Source organism: Podarcis gaigeae (genome assembly GCF_964106915.1).
Source record: "Podarcis gaigeae genome assembly, chromosome: 5".
NCBI lineage: Eukaryota > Metazoa > Chordata > Lepidosauria > Squamata > Lacertidae > Podarcis > Podarcis gaigeae.
Window position 1 is genome coordinate 4,517,673 of NC_139681.1, and position 25,050 is coordinate 4,542,722.

At 42.0% G+C, this 25,050-nt stretch overlaps 1 protein-coding gene across 3 annotated transcripts in view; it reads right to left on the reverse strand.

Annotated features, from left to right (window-relative positions):
• MPPED1 (metallophosphoesterase domain containing 1) overlaps positions 1–24,581 on the reverse strand; it is an 87,793-nt gene extending 63,212 nt beyond the window's left edge. The window contains exons 1-5 of one of the 3 annotated variants that reach the window (XM_083738936.1): positions 24,049–24,314; positions 22,203–22,365; positions 10,891–10,948; positions 9,410–9,684; positions 4,224–4,405 (exon numbers count right to left, since the gene is read on the reverse strand). In XM_083738936.1, the coding sequence (XP_083595062.1) occupies positions 4,224–4,405; positions 9,410–9,561 (334 nt within the window). In that variant the 5' untranslated portion in view covers positions 9,562–9,684; positions 10,891–10,948; positions 22,203–22,365; positions 24,049–24,314. Of the gene's footprint in view, positions 1–4,223; positions 4,406–9,409; positions 9,685–10,890; positions 10,949–22,202; positions 22,366–24,048; positions 24,315–24,467 lie in introns of those variants that run through there. The other 2 variants (XM_083738934.1, XM_083738935.1) reach the window with 2 other exon arrangements.
• Between the last annotated feature and the right edge of the window lie 469 nt (positions 24,582–25,050).

Genomic DNA, 25,050 nt, shown 5'->3' on the forward strand with positions numbered 1-25,050 from the left:
TGCCCAGAGTGGCTGGGGAAACCCAGCCAGATGGGCAGGGTATAAATAATACATTATTATTATTATTATTATTATTATTATTATTATTATTATTATTACCACATCCATCTGACTGGGTTGCCCCAGCCACTCTAGGTGGCTTCCAGCAAATATAAAAACATAGTAGAACATTAAACCTTAAAAAGCTTCCCTCTACAGGGCTGCCTTCAGATGTTTCCTAAATTTTATATAATTACTCTTCTCCTTAACATCTGAACTTGGCTAAGAGCTCTGAGTAGATGACTGGCCTCCCATAGAGTCCTTCTGGCTCACAGTTCTTGTACTGCAATAGAATTAAAGCCACACCTTGGGTAGCACATACTGCTAGAGATGCTTCTTCATAACAATTGGATTGGAAAATGGCCATTATGATACTAATTTCACTCACCAGCCATGATCTTTTAAGCAGTTGGGGCTGTACTCCCATTAACTTGGATCAGTGAAAATGATTTCCCATCTGATTCCAATTAAATCACCCCCAAAGGACTGCAATTGGGGGGGGGGGGGGATAATGGGGAGGAGAACCAAAATGGGGTTGAGCTATGGATAACAGATGCTCCCCCAATCCTAATTTCTCTCTTAAACTCTGAGTTTAGGTGGTTACATGGGTGGCTCTGCTTATCCTCTTGTCTACTTACTTACTCACTTCTTTCCCCCCACATTTTCCCTGACGAGGACTCAAGGGGCAGTCCTCAGTTTTCACAAAGAGGACTCCTTTATTTCTTTAACAAACTAGTATTTTTCTGCTTCCCTCATCTGTGAGCCGCTCTATTCTGCACAGTCCCACCATACTATATTATTTGTTTATGTTAAAAAATTATATACCACCATCGCATGTATAATATCAAGGTGGTGTTCAATGATTGAACTAAAACATAAAACAATAGAAGACCAGTACAAAGTAACTCTGACAACAACTGTCTGGTAAAGAAAATTTAAAAAGCTGCATAAACCTGTCAGCCTAAAAAGGATCTTCAAGAGACACCTGAAAGTCCATAGCAAGGATGCCTGTCAAATCTCTGCTAGAAGAGATGGGACTAGTGACTCTAAATACTATGGGGGAGAGAGAGAGAGAGAGAGAGAGAGTGTGTGTGTGTGTGTGTGTGTGTGTGTTTAAAAGTAAACATTCTTGCTTGAATGGCTAGCTGAAACAACTTTCAAGAAAAGAATACTAGAAAACATAATTGTCCTGGTCAGCTCATAGAACTGTCTTGCACAGGGCTGGATTAAATGGCCACAGAACAACGGATCTGTGGCTGGAAACTGAACATCGGTAGGCTAAATTTTGATAGGGAGCAAGGAAATGGCCGGAGCCTTCCTCTCAATCAGGCTTCCTCAAACTCAGCTGTCCAGATGTTTTTGACCTACAACTCCCATCATCCCTAGCTAGCAGGACCAGTGGTCAGGGATGATGGGAATTGTAGTCTCAAAACATCTGGAGGGCCGAGGTTGAGGAAACCTGCTCTCAATGGTTGCGCAACCCCACCCTGGTGATGTGATGAGGGGCCTAGCCACCCTCCCAGACAGTGGGACAAACTCCCTCCACTCGCAATAAGTGGTGAAACAGCATTTCCCGCTAGAGAATGGGGAAAAGCAAAGGTGTCCTTTTTACTTTCCTTCCTCCTGAAACATCCCCATATAGCACACCCACCCCCTCACTCCAGAGAACTCACTAAGCAAATCATTCTTCCCCTCCACAAACCAGTGTTAGAAACTGATATAACTGATAGAATTCTACAGGATGAGGTATTCGTGTCTGAAAACGGTCCAGATCTAATGATCCCGAAGCATGCACCTCCAGATGGTGGAGAGGTCAGGCATCATCCTGGCACCCAGGCATCTTCACTTGGTCGCAAATGGTCAAAAGCCAGGTGCAAAATGTGCCTGGCTAATTTTGAACACTACTCCAAACCTCCGTCTCTTTTCTTCCTCAACTGACACCCTCACATTTTGTATCTCAACTTCTCTCAACCACACACTAAACTGAATGACACATAAGTTGCCAAACTTCTGATTCTTTTGTATCCCTATTCACCCCTAGAGAAGAGTCAAAGGTGCCCACAGAAAACAATGGGGGGTAAATCAGAATTTTAGTGTAGCTGTGACTCCTCAACAACAAACAGGGAACAGCAAATGTAAATGGTATTCTTTGGTATTCACTGTGTACCTGGAAGTTCCTTCTTCAGGCAATGATATCTTACTCTATTTTTCCCTACGCTCTCAACGCTGGAAGCTCTGAGGTGGTTATTGGGCACTTTGTTGAATTTAACCTTTCTTTTCTTTTATATTTATTTATATTCCTTTACAAATGTATATACTCCAGCATTTCTAGAGGGTTCCCTGAGTATGTAGAAACACTTTCCTGATTTTGGTGTCCTCATTTTGTTTCAAACTAACAGGCACCCAACCACCCAGTTCACTACCAGAGGAACAAGAAGCACCTGTAACAAAATGTTGCAGTGTATTCTTGCATCCTAACAGGAGTATTCCTGTTCAGGGTTCCACACAGCCAATTCCATTCAAGCAGGCAAGTCTACTCTTCCCCTGACCTCCAGTTTTCTGTTTTTCTTTTTCAACTGCCCCAGCAGCTGAAAGGAAGGAGGGATTGTCTTTTGCCTGGTATGTTAGCCCATTCTGATATTGTGTATGATAAGCCTGCTGCTCAATAAATTTAAGAATTTCTTCACTACTTGAGTTTTGCGTTTGCTTTAGAGCACCATAATAAAGAACCCCTTTTGCTTTTGGCAAAACAGCATGTTCAGTTTTCATTGCACTGCTTTTGGGGTTCTTACCCCCTTAGGATTTTAAGATTTTATTCTACAGTCTCCATATCCTACAGTCTTCAGGGTTTTCCAGACATGCCAATATGTTTCTCATTGGCACTATTTTAGAGCCATTCCCTGATGGCACTCACCAACCGAATTTGCTGTTAAAGGAAGAACTGTATTAAGCCCCATGTGCAAAAATGCCCTCAATGTTTAAGATGCCTAATGCACAGGGACACAACATGATATGAAACCGAAAACTGACTTTAAATTCTACACATCAACACTGTTCAACACTGAAACAAGGGCTAAGTTGTTGCCTCACTAAAGCAGTTTAAAGGAGCAGGGAATAATCTCTGATCACATCCAAACTACCCATCTGAATATTCCATCATAATCTAATGTGGATGCAGAAAGGATTTAAGATTCAAAATGCTTTCTGTATTGTTTGACCTGCTGCACCTCTCTAATTCCATCTGCTGCAAAGCTTTCCATCATTAAAGCTGGTCACTGATATATATTCGAATATATACAAATTCACACATCATCATACCAGTTAGGCTAGCCTTCTAATGACAAGAGGCTTAACAGTGCTAAAAATATACACCACCCATCATTTTCTTGCTTTGCTTAAAATAAGTATTAACTCATACCACTGCTTCAATCAGTTCATGACATATGAAATCTATTGTGTTCATTCATACCAAAAAGAATTTTTTCATCCTACATGCTTACTTTAGGACCATTAATTTTAACGGGGTCTAAAAATATTCAAAGCTATGTATGAATCTCAGTTTTCAGCCATTTTTCCTATTCTTTTGAGAGATAATTCAGGAAAATATCAGTCAAAGTGGAAATCCATGATTCATGGGAATAGTGGGGCAGCCACTTAGTGAAGCAAAACTAAAGCTTATACTTTAAACGCCTACTGCAAACAATGCAGCAGTGCATGTAGATTACTGCTTGCTTGCATGCCCAATGGAAGAGAATTTCAGTGAACAATGCCAACAGTTCCTACAAAAGGCATCTGCATCTCTAGCCAAGGCAGCAACTACATGCTCGTGCTTTGCTTTGTTTGGATTTCAGGACTGCAGTGCATCTGAGCCACAAACAGAAAAATTATCAGCCTCTGGGGTAAATAAATGTTTGCCATGTTTGCAAGAGTTGTAATGCAAATCATCAAAGGTTCAACTGTTGAGTTGCAGCAAAGTTTAAAAATTCAGGAAGCAAAATTTCATGACTTCAAACTGCTCCTTCTTACAGCTGAAGCACACAGTAATCTGATTTTGTCATTGTGCCGATCACTTACTTCAACACCAAGACAAAATTAATATTCATAATTCTCAGAAGCAGAGGTATGGTTTTATTCACTGGTTAAATGAAACTAGCTTTAGAAATTATTTGTAACGCTATACTCACCTAACCACTCATTGAATTTTTTAACTTCACTAGGCAGTCCCAGTTCAGTAAAATCACCAGCATGTATTAAAACATCACCATATGGCATTTGGATAGGATCTGTTCTGGAGTGAGTATCAGATACACAGACAAAACGTGTGTATCCTGGAGGCTTAGGAGCATCATGTGGAACAGGATCCACCCTATGTAAAAAATATTGAGGAATTATTACAAAATGTAATCATATGACTGTGTTTTTCACACATCTAGTTTGCAAATCCAATACACTCTCACCATGTATGACACAGCAATTCAGAATAGTCAAGCAGACAAGCAGTACATAATTGTTGGACAAAATTGTTGTAAAAATAAATCAGAAATGTTTATTACTTTCTAGCTATTTTTTCCTTACTGCAAATGAATAAATACCTCTTCTTGTTGAAGTTCAGTTAACATACCACTTAAAACCTTTAAATATATTTTTCAAATACATTTTTTTCAACTTTTCACAATAGTTAAATCAATAACTGGCTTATCTGTAGTGATATTAATTTGGAGAGAGAACAGTTTACATGATCTGGATTGCAGATCTACAGATATTTTGAGTGTGTGCTGCAATCCTAATCCCACTCACCTATGAGTAAACATGCTTTAATTTAAGTGGTCTTACTTCTGAGTAGACATGGTTAGGATTACAGCCTAAATAACCAATTCTGTAATATTTACATTAACATAGATTATACATAACTGAAACATCTGTAAGCTTTCAAGGAAAACCAGTCTGAAAAAGCTCGAGAACAACAGCTGTTTAACAGGTACAGAGGTTAGGCCTGGGCAATATAGAAAAACTTTGCCTGAAGATAAAATTGCGAGAGCGATTTCAGAATTTCCTATCAGTCAACGTTTCATGAATCCCCAGTGCCACTCCCAGCCAGCACTGCGCACTTCAGTCAGGCCACTTGATGACCCCCTGGTGCTTAGCCACACCCTCCCTCCGCAGCCCAGCCACCAGCCTCGGGAATGGGGCTTGCCTGCCTGCCTGCCTGCCTGCCTGCCTGCCAGTGACTTCATTTTCCCCCCTGGCCATACAACCACTGGCAGGCTGTCCCCTCCCTTGGTTCCTCCTTGCACTGAGTAGAACGGTGGCTCCTGGTGGCCGCCGCTTGCACTGTGAGACTATCGTTGGTGTGGTTCCGGGGAGACCGGCGGCTCCGTGGTGTCATGGCATGCAGCGCACCAGCTGATGTGCTCCACCCAGGGTGGCGCTGCCTGCCCGGCCTCACCAGGAAGAGGCAAAAGATGTGCATCTCTGTGGCTGGTGATATATTACCATGTTGGAAAGCAGATATTGCCCAGTTCTAACAGAGATCATTTGAAACACAAACATAAAAATAGGGTATAAACGGAGTTGTGTCTACCAGCAGCTGATGAGGCAGTTTGCTGTTGGAAATCTTGCTTGCACTGCCACTGCAATACAATCTAGGAGCTGGTCACATCCTTACTGATAATTGTCAGGAGACAGCAGTGGAAGGTAGGGCTCAGTCAACAGCCTGGAAGCTTATTGTTGGCCTTTGCTGAAATCAGCAACCTGCACCTGTGCCAGAGCACAGCGAGCTGTCAGCAGCCACATACCTGCAGAATTCTGACAGAGCCACCAGCACTATCCACTGCCAGCTCCCAATGGCTACTGGAAAGGCATGCTTTCCTCTTTCTCTCAATTGCCCCATAGCAGTGCTTCACCAGCCATTTTTTGTTAAGTTTCATATGCACATGTTGCAATACATTATAAACACTTAATGCTAAACTATCTAGCATTGTGTACCTTTGCATAGAGTATTAAGCCCCCAAGTTTCACAGTGCAACTGGATGGTAACTACTTCATATAAGTTAGATATAATGAAACATACCCTTTTCATAAATCAGTCTAGGGCAGTCTATTTCCTAGATATTTTAATGATGCATAACATAGTCCAAAAAGTAGTTCCAGAAGTCAGCATTTTAAAGGGAACAACAAAATATGTGATCATGAAAAAGCCAGCCAGAACATAAAGAAAAACCAGGCTTGAACCCAGATAGGGTGGCAAAAAAATATCAATACAGATATACAAAGTGTGGCAGAAGTAGGTACTGGTAGCTTCAGGTTTCCTCAGTCCAAATTTTCCAAGAAATCATCAGCCTTTTGACTCCACTCTCTAGGGTATTTTTGCTCAGCAAAAGGAGACACTGTGCACAGTAATTTGCCTGCAATGTTCCAGTCCCAGTTCAGGCTACCATTAAGACATTTCAGATTAAACTTAGTATTTATAAAGCACTTCACATAAATTATGAGCACTTTTTTATTATTGTACACAATAAATGAATAATAAATTACCAACTCAAAAAACCCTTACAGAACAGGTAAGATAGATGGGCGAAATATTCTCTGAAGATCTTTGAAGCAATTTCAGAGGTGAAACTGTAGCTGAAAGTAATCTCCCTTTGTCCTACTTTCCCATTATAATTATTTGTGTATTGTAGGGGTGTTGGCAATGCCCTAAGTGCAATACAGTGGTACCTCTAGTTACAGACACGATCCATTTCAGGATGCTGTTCACACTCCAAAAAGTCCGCAACTAGAGCTGCGCTTCTGCGCAAGCGCGGAGTGCGATAGAGCGCTTCTGCGCATGTGTGAAGTGCGTAGAATGCTTCTGTGTGTGCGGCGACAGGTTTGCCGCATTCACAACCCAAAAAGCCGCAATGTGAAGCAAACGCAACAAGAGGTATGACTGTAAATCAGTTGACTTAAAAATATGCTTAATCCTTCCCTGACTGTTTTGAATGGGAAATCGCCAGCTCTACGATATGGTGAGAATAAAACATTGCTTCCCCCTCCCCATTTAATCCCCACAACAACCCTGTGAGGTGGGTTAGGCTGAGAGGCAGTTGATTTGAACGCTGGTGTACACTTGTGAAGGAATCCATGACTGGAGTATGAAAAGCAGATTGAGGGTATATTGATAAAAATGGCAGGAGAGAGAAACAACAGCGACCTTGCTGTGAGAGTCTGCTACAGACCGCCGAGCCAGACTGAAGATTTGGATGATGCTTTACTATAGCACATTACCAAACATTCAAAAAGGAGAGATACAGTAGTCATGGGATACTTCAATTGCCCCAATATCTGTTGGAACTCAAACTCTGCCAAGAATGTAAGGTCCAACAAATTCCTCCATGGCCTCGCCAACGATTTCATCTCCCAGAAGGTAGAGGCAGCAGCAAGGGGTTCATCTATCTCGAACCTGGTCCTCACCAACAGTGAAGAACTGATCAACAAAGTGGAAGGATTTGGAAACTTGGGAGAAAATGATCATGTCTTCCAGGGTTTCATGATACAGAGGCAAGAGACATGCATTCTGGACTTTAAGAAGGCCAGTTTCAAAAAGGTTAAGGAGCTACTGGGTGAAATCCCATGGCCAGGAATACTCAAAGAGAAGGGAGTCCAAGATGGATGGGAGTCTCTAAAAGCAGAAATAATGAAGACCCAAATGCAACAATTCCAACAAGAAACCAGTGGCTGCATAAGAAGCTTAGCAATGAGCTGAGAGTTAAGAAGGGCATATATAAGAAATGAAAGAAAGGGGAAATAACAAAGGAGGAATATACACGAGTAGCCAACAGTTGCAGGGGGGGAGGTCAGGCAGGCTAAAGCTCAGAATGAGCTCAGGCTTGCAAGAGAGGTTAAAAATAATTTTTTTAAAGGTTTATTTGGCTATGTCCAAAGCATGAGGAAAAATAGGTAAGTGATAGGTCCTCTGCGTGGAGAAGACAGAGAAAAGCTATCATTTATTTATTTATTTCCCGTCCATCTGGCTGGGTTTCCCTAGCCACTCAGGGCAGCTTACAGCATATATGAAAACGTAATAAAAAATGAAACATTAAATAGATAAACCAATAAATCAACAGTAATAATAATAATAATAAACAGTTTACAGTTTTACCCAAATTAAAATGAACACCAACTCCAACTAAACAATTAGCTAACAATTAACTAACCCAACAAAACCTAAACAGGGAGAAGACGGAACTACTCAACACCTACTTTGCCTCTGTCTTCACCCAAAAGGAAAGTGATAACAGAATAAATGATGTAAAGAGGGAGCTGCAGCCCAACATAGGAAAAGAGGTAGTAAGGAAACACCTAGCTACTTTAAATGAATTTGAATCTCCGGGGACTGATGAGCTGCATCCAAGGGTACGAAAGGAGCTTGTGGATGTAATCTCAGAACCTTTGTTTATGATGTTTGAGAATTACTGGAGAACAGGTGAGGTCCCTGCAGACTTGAGGCAGGCAAATGTTGTCACCATCTTCAAAAGGGGAGGGGGCAGAGGCAGAAGACCCAGGTAATGGGCCAACATAATTCTGTTTGCATGCCAAATGTGCACAGTGAATGTTTGGTTTTTGAAAAACATGACCTATAGTTTTGAACTCATTAAGTCTATTACTACTGCTATCCTGGTCAAGTTACAGTTCACTAACCTAAAGAGAAAAAGGATACTGTACTAGTTTTTATACTTTACCAAAATATTACAATAATGTCAATACTTCATTTGACTATTATGGCTAAATATTTTCTTTTCTTTTCCTTCTGGCTCTCAACTTTATTAGCACTGTTCATTTTGCAGTTATGATCTTCCATGTTACATTAAAAGTAAATCACCCTTCAGAGCAATTAACTTTACAGATGTTTTCACGGTACACAAAAAGTCAAAACAAACACATTAATCTAATTACACTTTAAGCACCCTGTGCTTTTCACATACTGTCAGAATCAAAATAGGATTTGTCACACGGGTGCTCACACTATTTCATTAGTTGCTGCCATTCTTTTGTCAGTGCAGATCTCTTGAATCTCTAACCAAACAATGAGACTTGTTTTGTTCTTTAAAAGGCTTCATATTAAAATAACTGTTCATGTAAGGGTGTGGGGTGGTTACTGATTAAGGGTATAATACAGTACTAAGCTCCTGCAATTGTCTATTGCCATTTTATTAAATATCAAGGTAAAACAACACAGTGTTCCCCCTTGCATCTGTTAATAAAAATACATCTTTCCCCAAAACACTATTCCCTCGATTCCCGCTTTTGACTGGCCCATCAAATACCACACTGACATAGCAATAACCATTCAGAAGTCTGTGTATAGCAATAACAGAACTAGAATACTTACATTTGCACATGTGGGGGCTGGAAACGTCCCTGGTTAATGTTGTAGAACGTGAATGCCTGTGTCGGGTTTGAGCTGTACTCATCAACTTCAATTATTAGTCTACTGTGCTGATGCCTTCTAGCTGTCATAATGTGCGACTGGGCAAAAGCCATGCTTGCTCTGTTTGAGGATGGTGATGCTTTTTCAGGGGGTCATCTCCACTATCTTCCTATACGGGCTAAAAATATCCATGTTCGTTCCGTACCTCATCATGCACAACTTTCCCTTCTGAAAACCTAGAAGCAGATTGGGGGGAAATGTAGTTGGCATAAGTGTTTGACAGTTAATCTGCCTGAAATACACTTTATTTAATGTCAGAAGGAGATTTAGGAGAGGAAGATAAATGCTAACAACTTGAACATCTCATTACAAATCTCTCCAACTCAGCAACTTGATGATGTGTGTGTGTGTGTGTGTGTGTGTGTGTGTGTGTGTGTTTTAGTGAGTGAGTAAGGAGGAAAGCAAACTTATCAAAGGACACATGGCACAACATGTTCCAATGGTAAGGACTTTGAATCACAAATCTACTGAACAATGCAGTAATGCTTAGAAATTGCATGTCAGTTTTAATGTTTTGCAAACACAATTATTTAATTTTAATTTCCCCCTAGTCTAAGCGTATTAGTGAAGGTTTATATTATTGCTGCAATCTACCGCATGCCTGTGCGTGAAGAGATTACAACCAAGTGTGTGTTCCAAAGAAATCAGTATAAGGTCTGCTTTCTCCTATGGTTCAATGGCACTCATAAAACCATGAATTACCCAGAGGAATGTTGTAACAGATATAACTGAACATGCTTTGTTGAATCCAGAACATGGTTGTCACAAAAGACTGGATCTACCAAACCTTTATTGTGGCTCCCACATCTTTAAAAATATGACAAACAAATAGCACAATAATGACTATCTAAGGTTTGTGCATTTTTGTCTGCTTTTCCATATATTTACTCAAGACTCCACCAAAATAATCCATTTTCAAAACCTGCAGCCTATTGTTTTGCATTGAGATTATCCACTTCCAGTGTATTTAAAAGTATGTTATTACATAGCCTGAGATCTGCAGGTTGAGGTGGAGCATACACACAATTCTGTACAGTAAATGTAAATGAACATGTCAATGGAAATAATGCTTTTTTTGCACTTTCCCTTTTGCCAAGTTTCCCTTCGTAAAATCAAACTATATGTAAATTTGGTAGGTTTTTTTTAAAAAAAGTTTAACGGCTTGTGGGGGGATTGCAGAAAACTCTGGAAAAATTATGCATGAGCACTAGGTCATGTGCAGCTTCCCCTTTGGATTCTAACCATATAATTGGCATCAGTTTGTTTGTTCACTGTATCAGAATTTTATCACCTCCCAATCTAACATATTTTTAAAATAATTTCATCATTCCAGTCTCAAAATCTCATACTTTTCTCTGCAAGCACCAACAGTGGAAACTTACAGTTTCAAACCACAAATGTTTTCATCATCGCACATTCACACTGTCATTGCTGCATCTCCTGAAAAACACAAAAAATTAACAGAATTAATATCACTGGATTGATCACAGTGATGGTTATGCCCCTCCAAAATAGCACTGGCCTACCGGGGGGCGGGGGGGGGAGAGTTGACAACCTGATTTGAAGGAACATCACATCTTCTATTTGAAAGAATAAATACACCAAAAACTGTGTGAAAAAAATGTTCATTGTTTATTTGGACTCAGTTGTAATAAACTGGGAATGGGCAATTTGCTAGCTATATTGAAAACATTATTATAAGTCCAGAAGGCCACATTCAATTTGTGAGACAACAAACCATCATTCATAAAACAGTTTGGAGATGATTATTACTTAAATTATTATCCATGTTTGCTCATAAAATATATATGCTGTAAAAGCAAAATGCATGCTTCATCGTAAGTGCAATATTTTACTCTTGATAAATAAGTTGTATCAGCCCAATAACATTTTATTTTCTGCATAAAGAAGGGAAACCCTGTAACACAGAAATAGAACCATAGTCTTCAGAAGAAAACTCAAAAAGGATTTACAACATTGCATATCTTGGGTTTATTTAGCCGATCACATATTTTAAAGACATTTTGAGTTGTTATAGAATGACAATGTGATTGTTACCTTATTATAGTAGAAAATAGAACCAAAGTGATTATTGTTATATATTTTGTCATTTCTAACCCTTGAGCACACTAATGTATAAAGGTGGTATACAAATTGAAAGTGAAGTGAAATGAAATCATGCAATTTATAAACAGAAGCACAGACAACCATCCCACTTCTGAGAAAAATTCAAAATGCTGGTTTTGACATTTAAAAAAGGTTTTATGGGTTAGTACCAGCGTGTATATGCTGGTTCCTTAAAGAGTGAGCATACTTGTGAGAGTTGAGTCAGAGAGTGACTCAGCACAATCTAAAGTATAAAGACTTGTGTTTGTAGCAAGTTTGCCCTATGCCCCCGCCTCTTGGCTCGAACGCTGGTGTATTGAATGGGCACTCTGCACATGCCCCAATATTCAGAAGGCGACTCCAATTTAGCTCATGGGAGAAATCAATGTCTTTTTCCCATCCAAGTGAGAATCCAGGCAGGAAAGGGCTTTGGAGGGAGGCATTTTTCCTCCGAAAGACCCCTCCCCATCTCCCCAAATGCCCCTACACTCCAGGAATCTAGTCTGGTTCATTTTAAGCCACAGAGAGGGACAAGCTGCAGGATCAGAACTCTTGCATCTTTTTCAAAGAAGGACCCAAAGAGGAATTGCCCGCAACACACCTCAGTGATACTTGAGGTTCCCAAATGAAACTGGCAAGGAAAGGTGAGGCAGCAATGCAAACCAATTGGGCCGGGACCTAAGAGGTTTGGACACAGAGCAGACCCTCCCCATTGTGTGCAGTGTTGCTAAGCAGCTGGTAAATCTGTGCAAATGAGAACCTGAAATAGGTTGCTGCTTCTCTCTTTCCCTGGCCAGGAGATGGAAGAAGCAATGAATGAAAAGGTGGGGAAAGATTTTGGTGGGGTTTTTTACAAGGAGGGGGAGGGAAGGCTTGCAACTGGGAATTTGGGACTCTGCATGACAAAGTGAGAGGCCATGACAGCTTAAGGATTTTCATGAAGGTCCTACCTAGCATTTTTGTGGCAATTGAAAACTATAAAGATGGAGGTTTTGGTATTAAGCACAGCACACTCAGCACTTAGCACTTTTGAGGGAAATTCCCAAGAAATGGGATTGACAACCCCAGGTCATGGTACTTTCTGATCCAAAAATACACAATCATAATTTTGTTTTGTTAATGTTTTAAGATATGCAAAATGAGAAGATTTGTAGATATTTACCTAATTTATAAGCAACTTAGTCAAGTGTCTAAACTAGATGCAAGTTAAATGTATTGCTGGATTGGAGAAGATTTGCCATATGTTAGTTATTCTGTTGTATCAAAAGACAATTGTAGTTTCTGTCCTCTGCTCAAGGAGAACATAGTTGTGAGAGCCCACATTTGTAGACAGCTTGCAAGTGGAGGGATCTGCAAACCTGTTGGTCTAAACCAGGGGTCAGCAAACTTTTTCAGCAGAGGGCTGGTCCACTGTCCCTCAGACCATATGGTGGGCCGAACTATATTTTGAAGGGGGGAAAATGAACCAACTCCTATGCCCCACAAATAACCCAGAGATGCATTTTAAATAAAAGCACACATTCTACTCATGTAAAAACATGTGGATTCCTGGACCGTCCGCGGGCCAGATTTAGAAGGTGATTGGGTCCCGGGCCTTAGTTTGCCTACCCATAGTCTAAACCTTCCTTTCTGTCATTTTTGTAGTTAAAGAAGTCATTCCATTCACACAGAGACTTCTGCTTGTGTGATAGAACTGACTCTTCCTCTCCTCGCTCCATGCACACTCCAGATACGTTCTGAGTTTTTCCCCAACCCTCTGGAGAACTTTTGGAGGGCACAGAGGGACAAGGGGAGAGGAGAGTGTTGTGCCAGAAGAAGTACTTGCACTAACAGGATCACTGGATTCAACCCACACAGTCTGTCTTGTTTCAAGACTCTGCGCTCCTTTCCACAAATCATGAATACTGTAAAGTTTTGTTTGATATACATTTAATAATAAAAAGAATGAGCACATCCCATGTACATGGAACTCTGACGTGTGGATGCCTCAAGAGGCAAGGAAAACCTCAAGCAGCAGGGCCACAGCCAGGAGTGTTAGAAACCAGTGGCATTGTGAGTGGACGCTCTGAGAGCTTCCACATCTTGCTTTCTGCACTAAAAGGACTAATACAACTATCTGTGGCATGTAAAATCAGCTGTAGTTTTTAGCCTGGTGTGACCTTTCAGAGGCAATACATTATTATTTTATGCACCTTAATAAAGAAATCTCATTCTATGAGATGAATAGGTGTTTATAGGACTTTGGATTTTGCTTTTTTTGCTGAAGAATATTTACTCTTCACTCTAACATATTCCATCATTGTTGACATGTCTACAAAAAGTAATTCCATCTTTTGCATTCTGCCATTTTTCAATCACATTTTCGTTGCTCTTTTTATTTACAGATAAGGCAATATTTCTCTGAACTCTTTCTTCCTGATTTCCATTTTTCTAACTCTTTGCTTCTGCTTTCATAATGTCTCTCTTTCCACTATCTACTGTTCCCTGTTCAACTTTTGCTATACCTATACAGTGTATTTCACAAACCCCAGAGATACAGCCCCGTAGTGATTATCTCTTATAACTGCAATCTAATATTGAAACAAAAAACTGCTCACATACAGCATAATATTTATAATGAAGGTTGGAAATACATAAAAATAACAAGAGAGAACGTGGAATTTAAGTGGTCAAAGTATTGGAGAAGACAAGTGCATTTTCATATGATATTTGCAAATCTATAACATGCTGATGATGCAAGGATAAATTGAATGTTAGGGGGAGATAGGAATGAATTGATATCCAGTGGGAAAAGATGGTATAATCAGATGGGTAAAAGTAAAAGTATTTCATAAAATTATTAATCATACAAGGGCTAAGCTACATATGCACCAGAGATGTCTGAATGCACCTTTGTCTTTTTAGATTTTCTTCATACAGAAATGCTGGAGGCCTAATCTAATCAGTACTACAGATTGAGCAGATTTACCACCACCCCTCCCTGAGGCTATTTGGAAATAAGACACATATATGGTATTCCTAGCAGTGGAGGCAGATTTCCGGCAGCACGAATGGTTCCTCAACACAGCGCAGGGGGCAAGGGGGCACCTCCTGGCTTCCTTCCCAAAGCCTAGTTAGCACTTGCCCAACTTTGGGAAGGCAGCAGGATGTCAAATTTTGGCGCCACACAGAGGGCCATCTTGCCAAGCTCCGCCTCTGCTAAAACAGGGTGGGGGGGCTGACCTTCTTGGACGTGGAAGGGTTAAATTCTCAATTCCCTTGTGCTGCAGTCCCTGTACATATTGGAACTCTCCAGACAATTTAAAAAGTGAGAGAGATGGAGGAGCACCTGATATCTCATCTGCTTCTGAGTAAGATAGGCAGGTTTCTACCTTCTGAAGCCTGTTCACAATTCATCTGTGTGTGCTTCTCAGTGCTCTTCTATATGGCCTGTATACTGAGCCTCATACAGATTTGCTTACATGCAGCTTACATGGTGAGCCACTTCTCATTAACCCTTCATTCATCCTACACTTTCCAGTGCATTTCCCTGTGACCTCCCCAACCACAGAAAGTCTGCATTTATATATATATATGTTAATTTGCTCCACTGAGGTGCCCTAGCACTTTAACCCACTTTGATTGTGAAAACCTAAATTTGCACAAACCTAAATTATTGGTAAGCACTTGAGCCCCTCCAACAGTCTGGAGACACTTTCATGCATGCAAGTTCCTGCACATGGAGGAAGCACTACTCCCTTCACCTGAGTTGTAATCCTCATTCTCTTGCTTGACAACAGAGAATACCTATGCAATGAAGCACTTTGCTAGAACTGCTGCTTGCTGAGTTCCACTTAGTTCCTCACTCAAACATAGGCACATCACTTATTGTTTCTCAGCGGCAGTGACACTTCCAGGAACCCAGCATCTAGGACCACCTCTGCCTAGATGCTGGAGTGAAGGAGGTACTAGAGTTTAAAAGCTTGGGATTTCTATTACCTAATCCAGAGGTTTTCAACCTTTTTGGGTCCATGGGTCCCTTGACCAACTACATTCTTTCTGCGGCACCCATGTGAGGCTCAGGAGCCCAGTTAGGTCACCCTTGCCTGCAGAGCTGGCAGCCTCTCACCCTTTTTCAAACACCCTCCCTTGTGAAGTGTTCCCTCTCTGAGCTGCCCCTCTCCTGCCCCAAAGAGAGGTGCCTCCTCAAACTGCCCCATAGGGGCCTGGGACTTGTCTGTCCATTCTCAACAACGAGGGCTGGCGGACTGGCTCCCTCACCCACTTGCTTGCTTACTCCAAGGACGCCTCAGCTCCTGGAAACCAGCACCCCCTGGCCAGCCCCAGAGACACCATTCACATGGGGAGCTTATAGCCAGGGCTGCTGCAACAAACAGCTGTGCAAGGCTTGGGGAAGCAGAGATGCAAGAGGGCATCAGAGGGAGGGAAGGAAGGAAAGAGGGACAGAGGCCAGGGTTGCCCATGGCACCCCTGACCATTATTCAAGGCACCCCAGGGTGCCAAGGCACACTGGTTGAAAACCACTGACCAAATCAGTAACTTTCCACCAATTTATGGAACTGACATCAATACTAGTATGAACTGACATTTAGGCATCTGCAGTCTGAAGTCAATGATGTGCGTAAATACTGGCAGAACTGAGAACCCTGAAATAACGGTCTTAGTTGAAAATGTAAATGAATGAACCTTTTTCAAAAGTGTAATTTTAAGTTGAAACTGTGCCTAGCATGGAAATATGCACTTACAAGCCAACTCATTAAAATTTGACTGCATTATATATCTGCCATTACTGTCAATGGGAGTTAAACAAGCATCTTGAAAAGAGAACCAAATCCTTTGGGACACTTTAAACTGCAATCTATAGTGATTTCTCACTTTCTCTCTCCACTCCCATAACTTTCTTGAAGACAGCACAATTATGGATTAGTATTCAAAACAAAAAAACCTAAGCCTATTTCTAACTAGAAGTAAACATGAAACATTTTTAAACCACTTTGGTTTTTGAGCAGTTTGTTTATATAATGGTCAATTACAACTAAGTGCACTTCCAGATTTGTAGGACTAGTCACTAAAAGGCAAGAGGCTATTAGGCAGAAAATCTCCTGAGTGTCCTGCATCCATACTTGCAAGAAGGACTAAGTCTGTGATTGCCTGGGTCAGTGGAGCCTGTTGCAGATCAGCTAAAATGATATTGCAGCAGTGACCAGTTCAACCACAAAGTAAAACTGAGGAAACTGAGGAAAAATTAAATGGGCTGGCAGAGAACTAGGCATTGAGAGTGCAGGGGACAGGACAGAAATTCAGAGAGGCCAAAGGACCACAAGACAAACACAAGTACCAAAGAGAGATTTATATAAGTGTTTATATGCTAATGCTAGACGCCTCCAAGCGGGAGTGCTTTGTCTTGGAGGATGGCATTGATATAGTACGCATAATAGAAACCTGGTGGAATGGAAAGAACCAGTGGGGCGTTGTTATCTCTGGATATAAAGTCTACAGGAAGCAAAAACAAGGGTGTACCTAAGGTTATGTCGCTCTGAACATCACAGACAGCATTGAATCCCGCTAGCTAGAAATCCCAAAAGTGACAAATACTTCTATAGAATCATTGTGGGTGGTAATACTGGGCCCCAGGGGTCCAGGGAGATCTTGAGATGAATAATGAAATCAAGCATCAAAAGAGGACACATTGTAGTAACGAGTGGCTGAAACTACCCTCACACAGACTGGCTGCATATGTGCTCCAGTCATGACAAGGAGGTAAAATTTCTAGAGACCTTAAATGACTGTAGCCTAGAACAGTTGGTGGTGGAACCAACCAGAGGGGTGGCAACCTTGGACCTAATTTTGAGAGGCACTCAGCACCTGATGTGAGATGTATGTGTTGTTGAGCCATTTGGGAGCAGTGACCATTATATACATGTAAATGATCAATTGCTAAGAATATCCAACACAGTGCATTTGATTTCAAAAGAGGAAGCTCCCCCAAATGAAGACAAAGTTGGTAAATAGGAAGTTGAAAGACAAAGTAAAGAGGGTCAAAGCACTTCAAAATATTTGCGAGTTGTTTAAAAACAGAGTATTAGAAACTCAACTGGAGTGTATACCGCAGATCAAGAAAGGTACCATGAGGGTCAAGAGAACACCAGTGTGGTTAATGAGCAGAGTTGGAAGGGACCCCAAGGGTCATCTAGTCCAACCCCCTGCAATGCAGGAATCACAGCTAAAGCGTCCATGACAGATGGCCATCCAAGCTCTGCTTAAAAACCTCCAGTCAAAGCAGGTTTTAGAGGCTTTCTTCAAAAAACTGAAGGCTTGTCCCAAAAAAGGAAACAAGAACACAAACTTGGGGTGGGGAGGTTCAAGCAGGCAGTAAGGAATGCTAAAATAGAATTTGAAGAACACATGGCTAAAAATGTTAAGTCCAACAACAGGAAGTCCTTTGAATATATTAATAGCAGGAAGTAGCAAGGAGACAGTTGGACCCTTGGATGATAAAGGAGTCAAAGGAGTGCTAAAGAATGATAGGGGTTGAGGAGAAGCTGAATGAATACCTTGCATCTGTCTTCATGATAGAAGATATAGGGCAGGTGCCGGTGCCTGAACTAACCTTTGCAGGAGATGAGTTTGTAAAACAAAGGGAGATAGTGGTGATGAGAGATGAGGTTCTAGGACAAATAAACAAAACAAAAACGGAGAAATCACTGGGTCCAGATGGAATCCAACTGAGAGTACTCATGTGAAAATGCTGATCTTCTAACAAAAATATGTAACTTGTCTCTCAGAGCAGCATCCATACCCAAGGACTAGAAAGTACCCAAGGCAACATGTTTTTTAAAACATAGATCCAGCAGAGATCCTGCAAATTACAGGCTGGTTAGCTGAATGCCCCCAGAAAACTGGTGGAAAGTATTGTTAAAGATAAAATAACCAAGCACACTGGGGAACAAGCCTTACTGAAGCAGAGCCAGCCTAGCTTCTGCAAAGAGAAGGTTTGTCTCATAAACCTGATAAAGTTCTTTGAATGTGTCAACAAGTGTACAGATAGAGGTGATCCAGCTGACATAGTGTACCCTGGACTTTCGAAAAGCTTTGGACAAAGTATCCCACCAAAGACTCCTTAGTAGGTTTAGCAGTCACTGAATAGAAGGATAGGTCCTCTTGTGGATCAGGAATTGGTTAAAAAATGCATAACCAAAAAAGAGGACAAACAAGGACACGTTACCATAAACTATGCAGATGCTGATTTAAATGTATAGATGCAAATTCAGACACAACAACTAGAAACACATCTCATCATAGAAGAGAGGACAGTGATGAGGTTCCTTGTGAGTCTTCTCAGTCTACTGCCCAGGTATTGTTGAAGAGCCATCCAGTTGGTGTTGGTGAGCCCCCTTCTCTATTGGAGTTGGGCACAGTCCTTCAAATAGAGGACTGTCCTCTATTAAAGAAGACACATGGACAGACATCCTGGTCCCTTTCTTCAAAGCTCTCTTCCCTTGCATTTTTCCTTACCATCCCATGCCTTAATTTTCTCTGTTAACATTTCTGTGGCACCATTACTTGTCTCTAGGAGTAATTTAATGAAGAGTAGCCTCACCTCCCTGTCTTCTCACTTCTCATTTCTGATCCTTCATATCTCTCCTTATTTTTCCTTATGAAGCATTCCCTTCCCCTACTTCTGTTTTGCTTTCTCCCCAGGAAATTCTATTTGAGTGCAGCATGTATGAACACCTGTGACTGTACATAAATTGTTGCCCACTCTTATCCAATTCCTTGTCTAACATATATATAGGATAGGAACAATCTATCTTCATTTTATATCTGTAAAATGAGACGGGCTCCAAATCTAATTAAGTCCATAAATAAAGAATTGTAGACAAGAAGGATAACATTTTCTTGGTAAGTTCTTATAAATCAGACTAATTCCATGCAAAATGTAAGAGGAAAACAAAGGAACTGTTCATTTACAGGAAAATTAGGACTCACAGTGAAAGACTAATTATATTTGTCAGTGTTCTGCATCAAAATGACACCTGACCATCTATTTATTTAATGACTCCAAATCCAGATATTAAATGTTTTTCCATGATTTACTTTCTACAATGATCAAATTGTGATATAGTAAAAATGGTTTTCCTTTACCGTGCTAGACTTTTTAAATTTGTTACAACTCAAAATATAGCCTGATTTTAAGAACAATTCATTTGCTTGCTGCCGGTTAATTACCTAACGAATTTAACAGGATTTTTTTTTTAAAAAAGAAAACATTCACTCTTTAATTAGTTTCTAAAACTAATGGAGAAAAATGATTCTTATGTTACATTAGTCATTTTATTTAAAAGCATTTATAAAGAGAAGCTTAAACAAAAAATGAATGATGCTGTTGCATGTATGCCTTGTGTATCACAAGAAATGATGCAGGTTTCCAGAAATCTATTCACAAATCTTTGTTGCAAAAGCAACAAATAATACTTTGGCACCTGACAAGGTGGGCTGTCATCAAAAAAAGCTTAAGCCATTATTATTATTTAAGCATTTCAAGTGCTACAGGTCTCTTAGTTTTCAATCAATCAGAAAGAAACATGTTATAACCTATAATTTAAAAAAATCTTCATCCTCTCCTTAATAATCAAACAATACCAATGAGTTAAAGTGCAAATCATTTAGTTTGCAATTCTACACATTAGAGATGGGTACCCCCCCACAGAAAAAAAAGGTTTGTAAGGCCTTTGTACAGGAGCTTTATAATTTTTGAACAATGAACTTTTACACTGTTGATATTAGTTAAATGTGAAATAGTGGAACTTAAAATAGTAAAAATGCAGTAATTTCACCTGCTGTCTGGCTTGGTACTATCACTAGAAACTAAGTCAGTGATTTTTGTGACCAATTTGTTTCAGGATTTATGTTTAGAAAATTCAGGCAAAAATATTCACCTATAAATAAATTCATAGTGAATTTGTTCTCTGTTTTTCCTTTTTATTATGTATTTTGTTGTATGCATTTTGTGAACTGCCCTGAGATCAACGGATGAAGAGCAATATACAAATTTAATAAATAAATTAAACCAAAACAAAAGTTAATAGCACTCCTAGCAAAAAAGAAGAAAAAGCGCCTTCTACTTTCAGTGGAAAGGAACATCCAAACGTAAAAAGCTAGCTTGCAGCTTCCAAATGCCCTGTGACACTCAAGTCTCACACTTTTTCAGCCCCATAGGTCCCCACACAAATAAATCCCAGAGCACTCCAATCCCACCCCTACACACCAATTCTGGATCCAAATCTGTTCCCCTTTGCTGCCTTCGGTCACTGACCCCTTATAACCCTTACCACACTATTAACACACCCCTTAACACACCTCCACAACACACAGCACTGCCTTTCTGTTTCCTAAAGTAAGACACCAATGGATCTGCCATGGCTCTCCATATCACTTCTAGAAGGGTTCTACTTCATCTTTAGGCAGCAGGTTATTCATCACTATTTCTAATGTATAACCTAAATCTCTTAACCCATCGTTTAATCAATTTACTCGTTATCTATCTTCTGTGAGCAGGTGTAGGGAGGGGGGGAAACAGCTTAAAGCTGCCAGGCATAGTGCCACCTTTTTTTCCTTCTTCTCTCCTACACACCTAAGAGAGAGTAGGAGGACTTCATTACTAGGGGTAGATGGTTTTACACTCAAATTTTCATTAACGTGTTTATGATGCAGAAAGGAAGTACTGTATTCCACATCCTCAATCAACCAACTCCTTCCAAATCCAAACCGAAAACGGTGACATATTTAATATGATGCCAGCATAGCAGGCAAGGTTTTCAAGGGAAGGTGATCTTATACCGAAAATGGCCTTCCATTGCAAGACTGTTAGAACAAGATTTGGCAACAAATTTCACATGTGGTATTATCATCAAATTAAGTAATTAAACTGCAGATGATGGTGGTAATGGTTAATTTTTATGCTTCAGATAAGCCACCATACATAAGGTCTTACAAAACACATGATCAGTAGGACCCTTTCCAGGCACATCACAATCTAAACAAGGATGGCACTGGTATTCATGTATTCAATTATAAAAAGTAATTAACTCTCCCTTGTAAATAGCAACATCCCCTGGAAGTTTTTGCCTCATCTACTAAAGATGGTCGGATTGAAATTGTTTAGGTAAATAATGCAAATGAGGTCTGTGAACTTCCTGGACTGTCTGAAGTGAACAATTGTTTCCATAACTTCCGTGAGTATTATTTGTTATAGCTTGCGTATAAAAAAAACTGCAACATAAAGGTTGTTCAACAAAACCATAATATGCTGCTTCTCATAAACTTAGAAACTTAAGCCATGTACACACAATACATTTAAAGCATGCCCCTCCCTCCCCCAATTATCATGGGAACTGTATTCTGTTAAGGGCCCTGGGAACTGTAACTAGGGGTAAACCAGTTTCCAGGATATACAACCCCAATATCTATAGATGATAGGAGGACTGTAACAGCTATTGGCCATCTTTACACTGAGACCAATAACACCTCCAATATAACAAACAGACGTAAACTATAGAAATAAAGATGAACAAGCTACAGATTTTACCTTTAAGATTGGATCACATTATTATTGTAAAACTGAATTCCTAATTCAGAAAAGCAGTTAAAGGTATTGGTATCAATTGTGAGATAGATTCCTCAGTCACACTCTAGATAGAACATTGCTTACAAGATGTCAAAAATCCTATCAGTCATATCACTTCCTAAACCTTAAGAGGGAGAAAAGGAGAGAGAGAGTGTTCATAAATATGCACTGCCCTAACTTATATATGCATACAATATACATTCCCTGCAGGTAGAAATTTTAAGGTTGCAATTTAATAAAAATTGCCTATCATGTGAGATAATGAAATAAACCTTGAGATGACAGTTTAAACATATCATTACGACTCCATGGCTAAATTACAGCCTAGCATATACCAGCTATTTGCCATTCTTAACGGCATATGGGATCACACTTAATAAGATTTCGAGAAAATACATTTATTAAGGCGAAAGCATTTTAAACACAGTATGAATTTAAGTGTCCAAATTTTACATGTCCAAAAAACTTTAAACTATTGTTACTGTTGCTGTTAGTGTTTTTGTTTTTCCAGGTCCATTACATCCTACTGTTCTCTTTCAAATTCTTAAACTCCAATATAGTTTCTCCAGTATTTTTCCCAAAGGAATTCTCAATGGCCTGCTACCTTGAACATACATACATACATACATATTACTGTGCTTTACTAGAAGAAACTTTCAAAATTTAATACCCTCAATTTCATTGACAGATGTGCGGGAACAATAGTCTGTTACACCATGGGCTAGTGACTTTTGCTACATCCAACATTAACTAACATACTGGGACATAACAATTATGCTTCAAGCAGACACCAGTGCTTCCACAGGGTGAAGGCAGTGAATTCACTCACTGATCCCAAACAGAAAAACAATGCTTTAGGTTACTAGCCACTGACATGACTTCAATTTTTGTTTTATTACTACCACTGACAAAGTAAAATGTAGGGCAGAGGACACAAGTTGTCCAGTAGAAATCCATTGAGCGATGCTCTAACCGAAACTCCAAGACCCCAACGCAGCTGAAGTTAGTCCTGTGGCAAAGAGCTTCAATGCAACGCAATTCAATGGCATTTACTTCTGAGCAAACAGGACTTGACCTGCGAACCCCCTTGAATTTAACTTCTCGCGTTGGTGTCAGCAGGATAGAGGCCAACCTTACGCACATTTTACCCGGAAGAAACACTTGAGGATTTCAGTGAGCATCCCTGACAAGCCCTGCCGGGGCTGCAGGATGATCCGGGTTGGAGCCGGTTCCCAATGAATTATTTAAACATTTCCAATTTTATTACTATTATTAAAGGGGGAAGAAAAAGCCAAGCATATGCGCAGGAACGAAAAAGTGCCGGGTTTGGAGGGAGCACGGGCTTGCGAGGATTTAGGGACCGCTTTGCAGAGCGACCCCTTGCAAAGTCGCCCGCGGACAAGAGGCAGGAGGCTCTTAAGAAATTGGGCGGAGGAGGAGGAGGAGATGCTCCGGGAAAGCGCCGAGCCTCGGAGGAAGAGCGGCAGGAGCGCGGCGGAGGGACGGGGGAGCCCGCCTGGCCGAGGTCGGCGTCCTGCAGCCGCCCAGCCCTGCAATGCCTCCTTCGCCCGGAGGAGCCTCCGCGGGAACTCGGCAAACTCCGGACTAACTTCCCGGGGAGACCCCGCCGCCCCGTCTCCTCCTCCTCCGCCTCCCGCTCCGCTTTGTTCGGAGCCCCGAAGCAGCCGGGAAGAAGGATCTAGAAGCGGAAGGCAGGAGCCGCAGACACGCGAAGACGCGCGCACGCACACACACACGAGCCGGGCGAGGGAGACGCGTGACAGGCAGAGCGCGGCGGGTCGCTTACCTTCTTCCGAGACGAGGCGGAGGAGGAAGCTGGAAACGCAACAAAGCCCGCGAAAGCCCTCGGCGGGGAGGAAGGGGAAGGAGAGGCGCCCAGGGGCTGCCCAGAAGAAGAAGAAGCCGCCGCCGCCGCCGCGCTCTCGCTCGCTCCCTCTCTCGCCTGCCTCGCCCGCCTGAGGGAAGCGGCCCCCATCGCGGCTTCGGCGGGGCGGGCGGGAGAAGCGCCTCCCCGGCAGGCAGGCAGAGGCAGGCCGGCCCTCCTCCTCCTCCTCCTCCTCCTCCTTGGGCAGGGGGTGCCCGCCTCGCCCCCCGCGCCAATGGCAGGGGGGCTCCCTCAGCGCCCCCCGCCCGCCCGCCCGCCCGCCTCTCTCTCTGTCCCGCCAAGGCGTCGCCTCCCTCGCTCGCTCTCCCGCCAAGACTCACTTCTCCTCACGGAGCCCGGCTCTGCCTCTCGCTCCTCTTCTTCTTCCTCCTCCTCCTCCTCCTTTTAAAGCGCGCAGCCATCTCTGGCAAGGGGGCTCCCGGTCTCCCCTCCCCCTTCGCCCCCACCTCGTCCTGGGGGGCCCGGGCGACTCACCCCCCCCCCCAGCCAGAGCCCCGCCGCCGCCGGCTCAGCCCCCTCGGAGACGCGCCTCCGGGCGCCTCCTTCCCTCGCTCGCTCCCCGGCCTGAGGAGAAAGAGCGGGGGGGGGACGACGAACACTCCGAGGGGCGCATTGGGGGCCGCCCTCGCCCCCCGACCCCGTCTGGGTCGCCGTCTCCTCAGCCGCGGCGCCACGGGCGGGGGGGGGGGCGAGTGGTGTGAGGGATTCGGCCGGCCGCACGTGTGGCAAGGACCTTGGGGTCCGAGGGGCCTGACCCTCGGGGGCCCTCCCAGCCCTATAAGTCTAGGGCTGTGAGGAAGAACCAGATGCACCAAAGAAAGATGGGGGACACCCGGCTGGGCAGCAGTAGCACGTGTGAAAAGGGTCTTGGGGGACCACAAGCTGAACATGAGGGAACAGTGT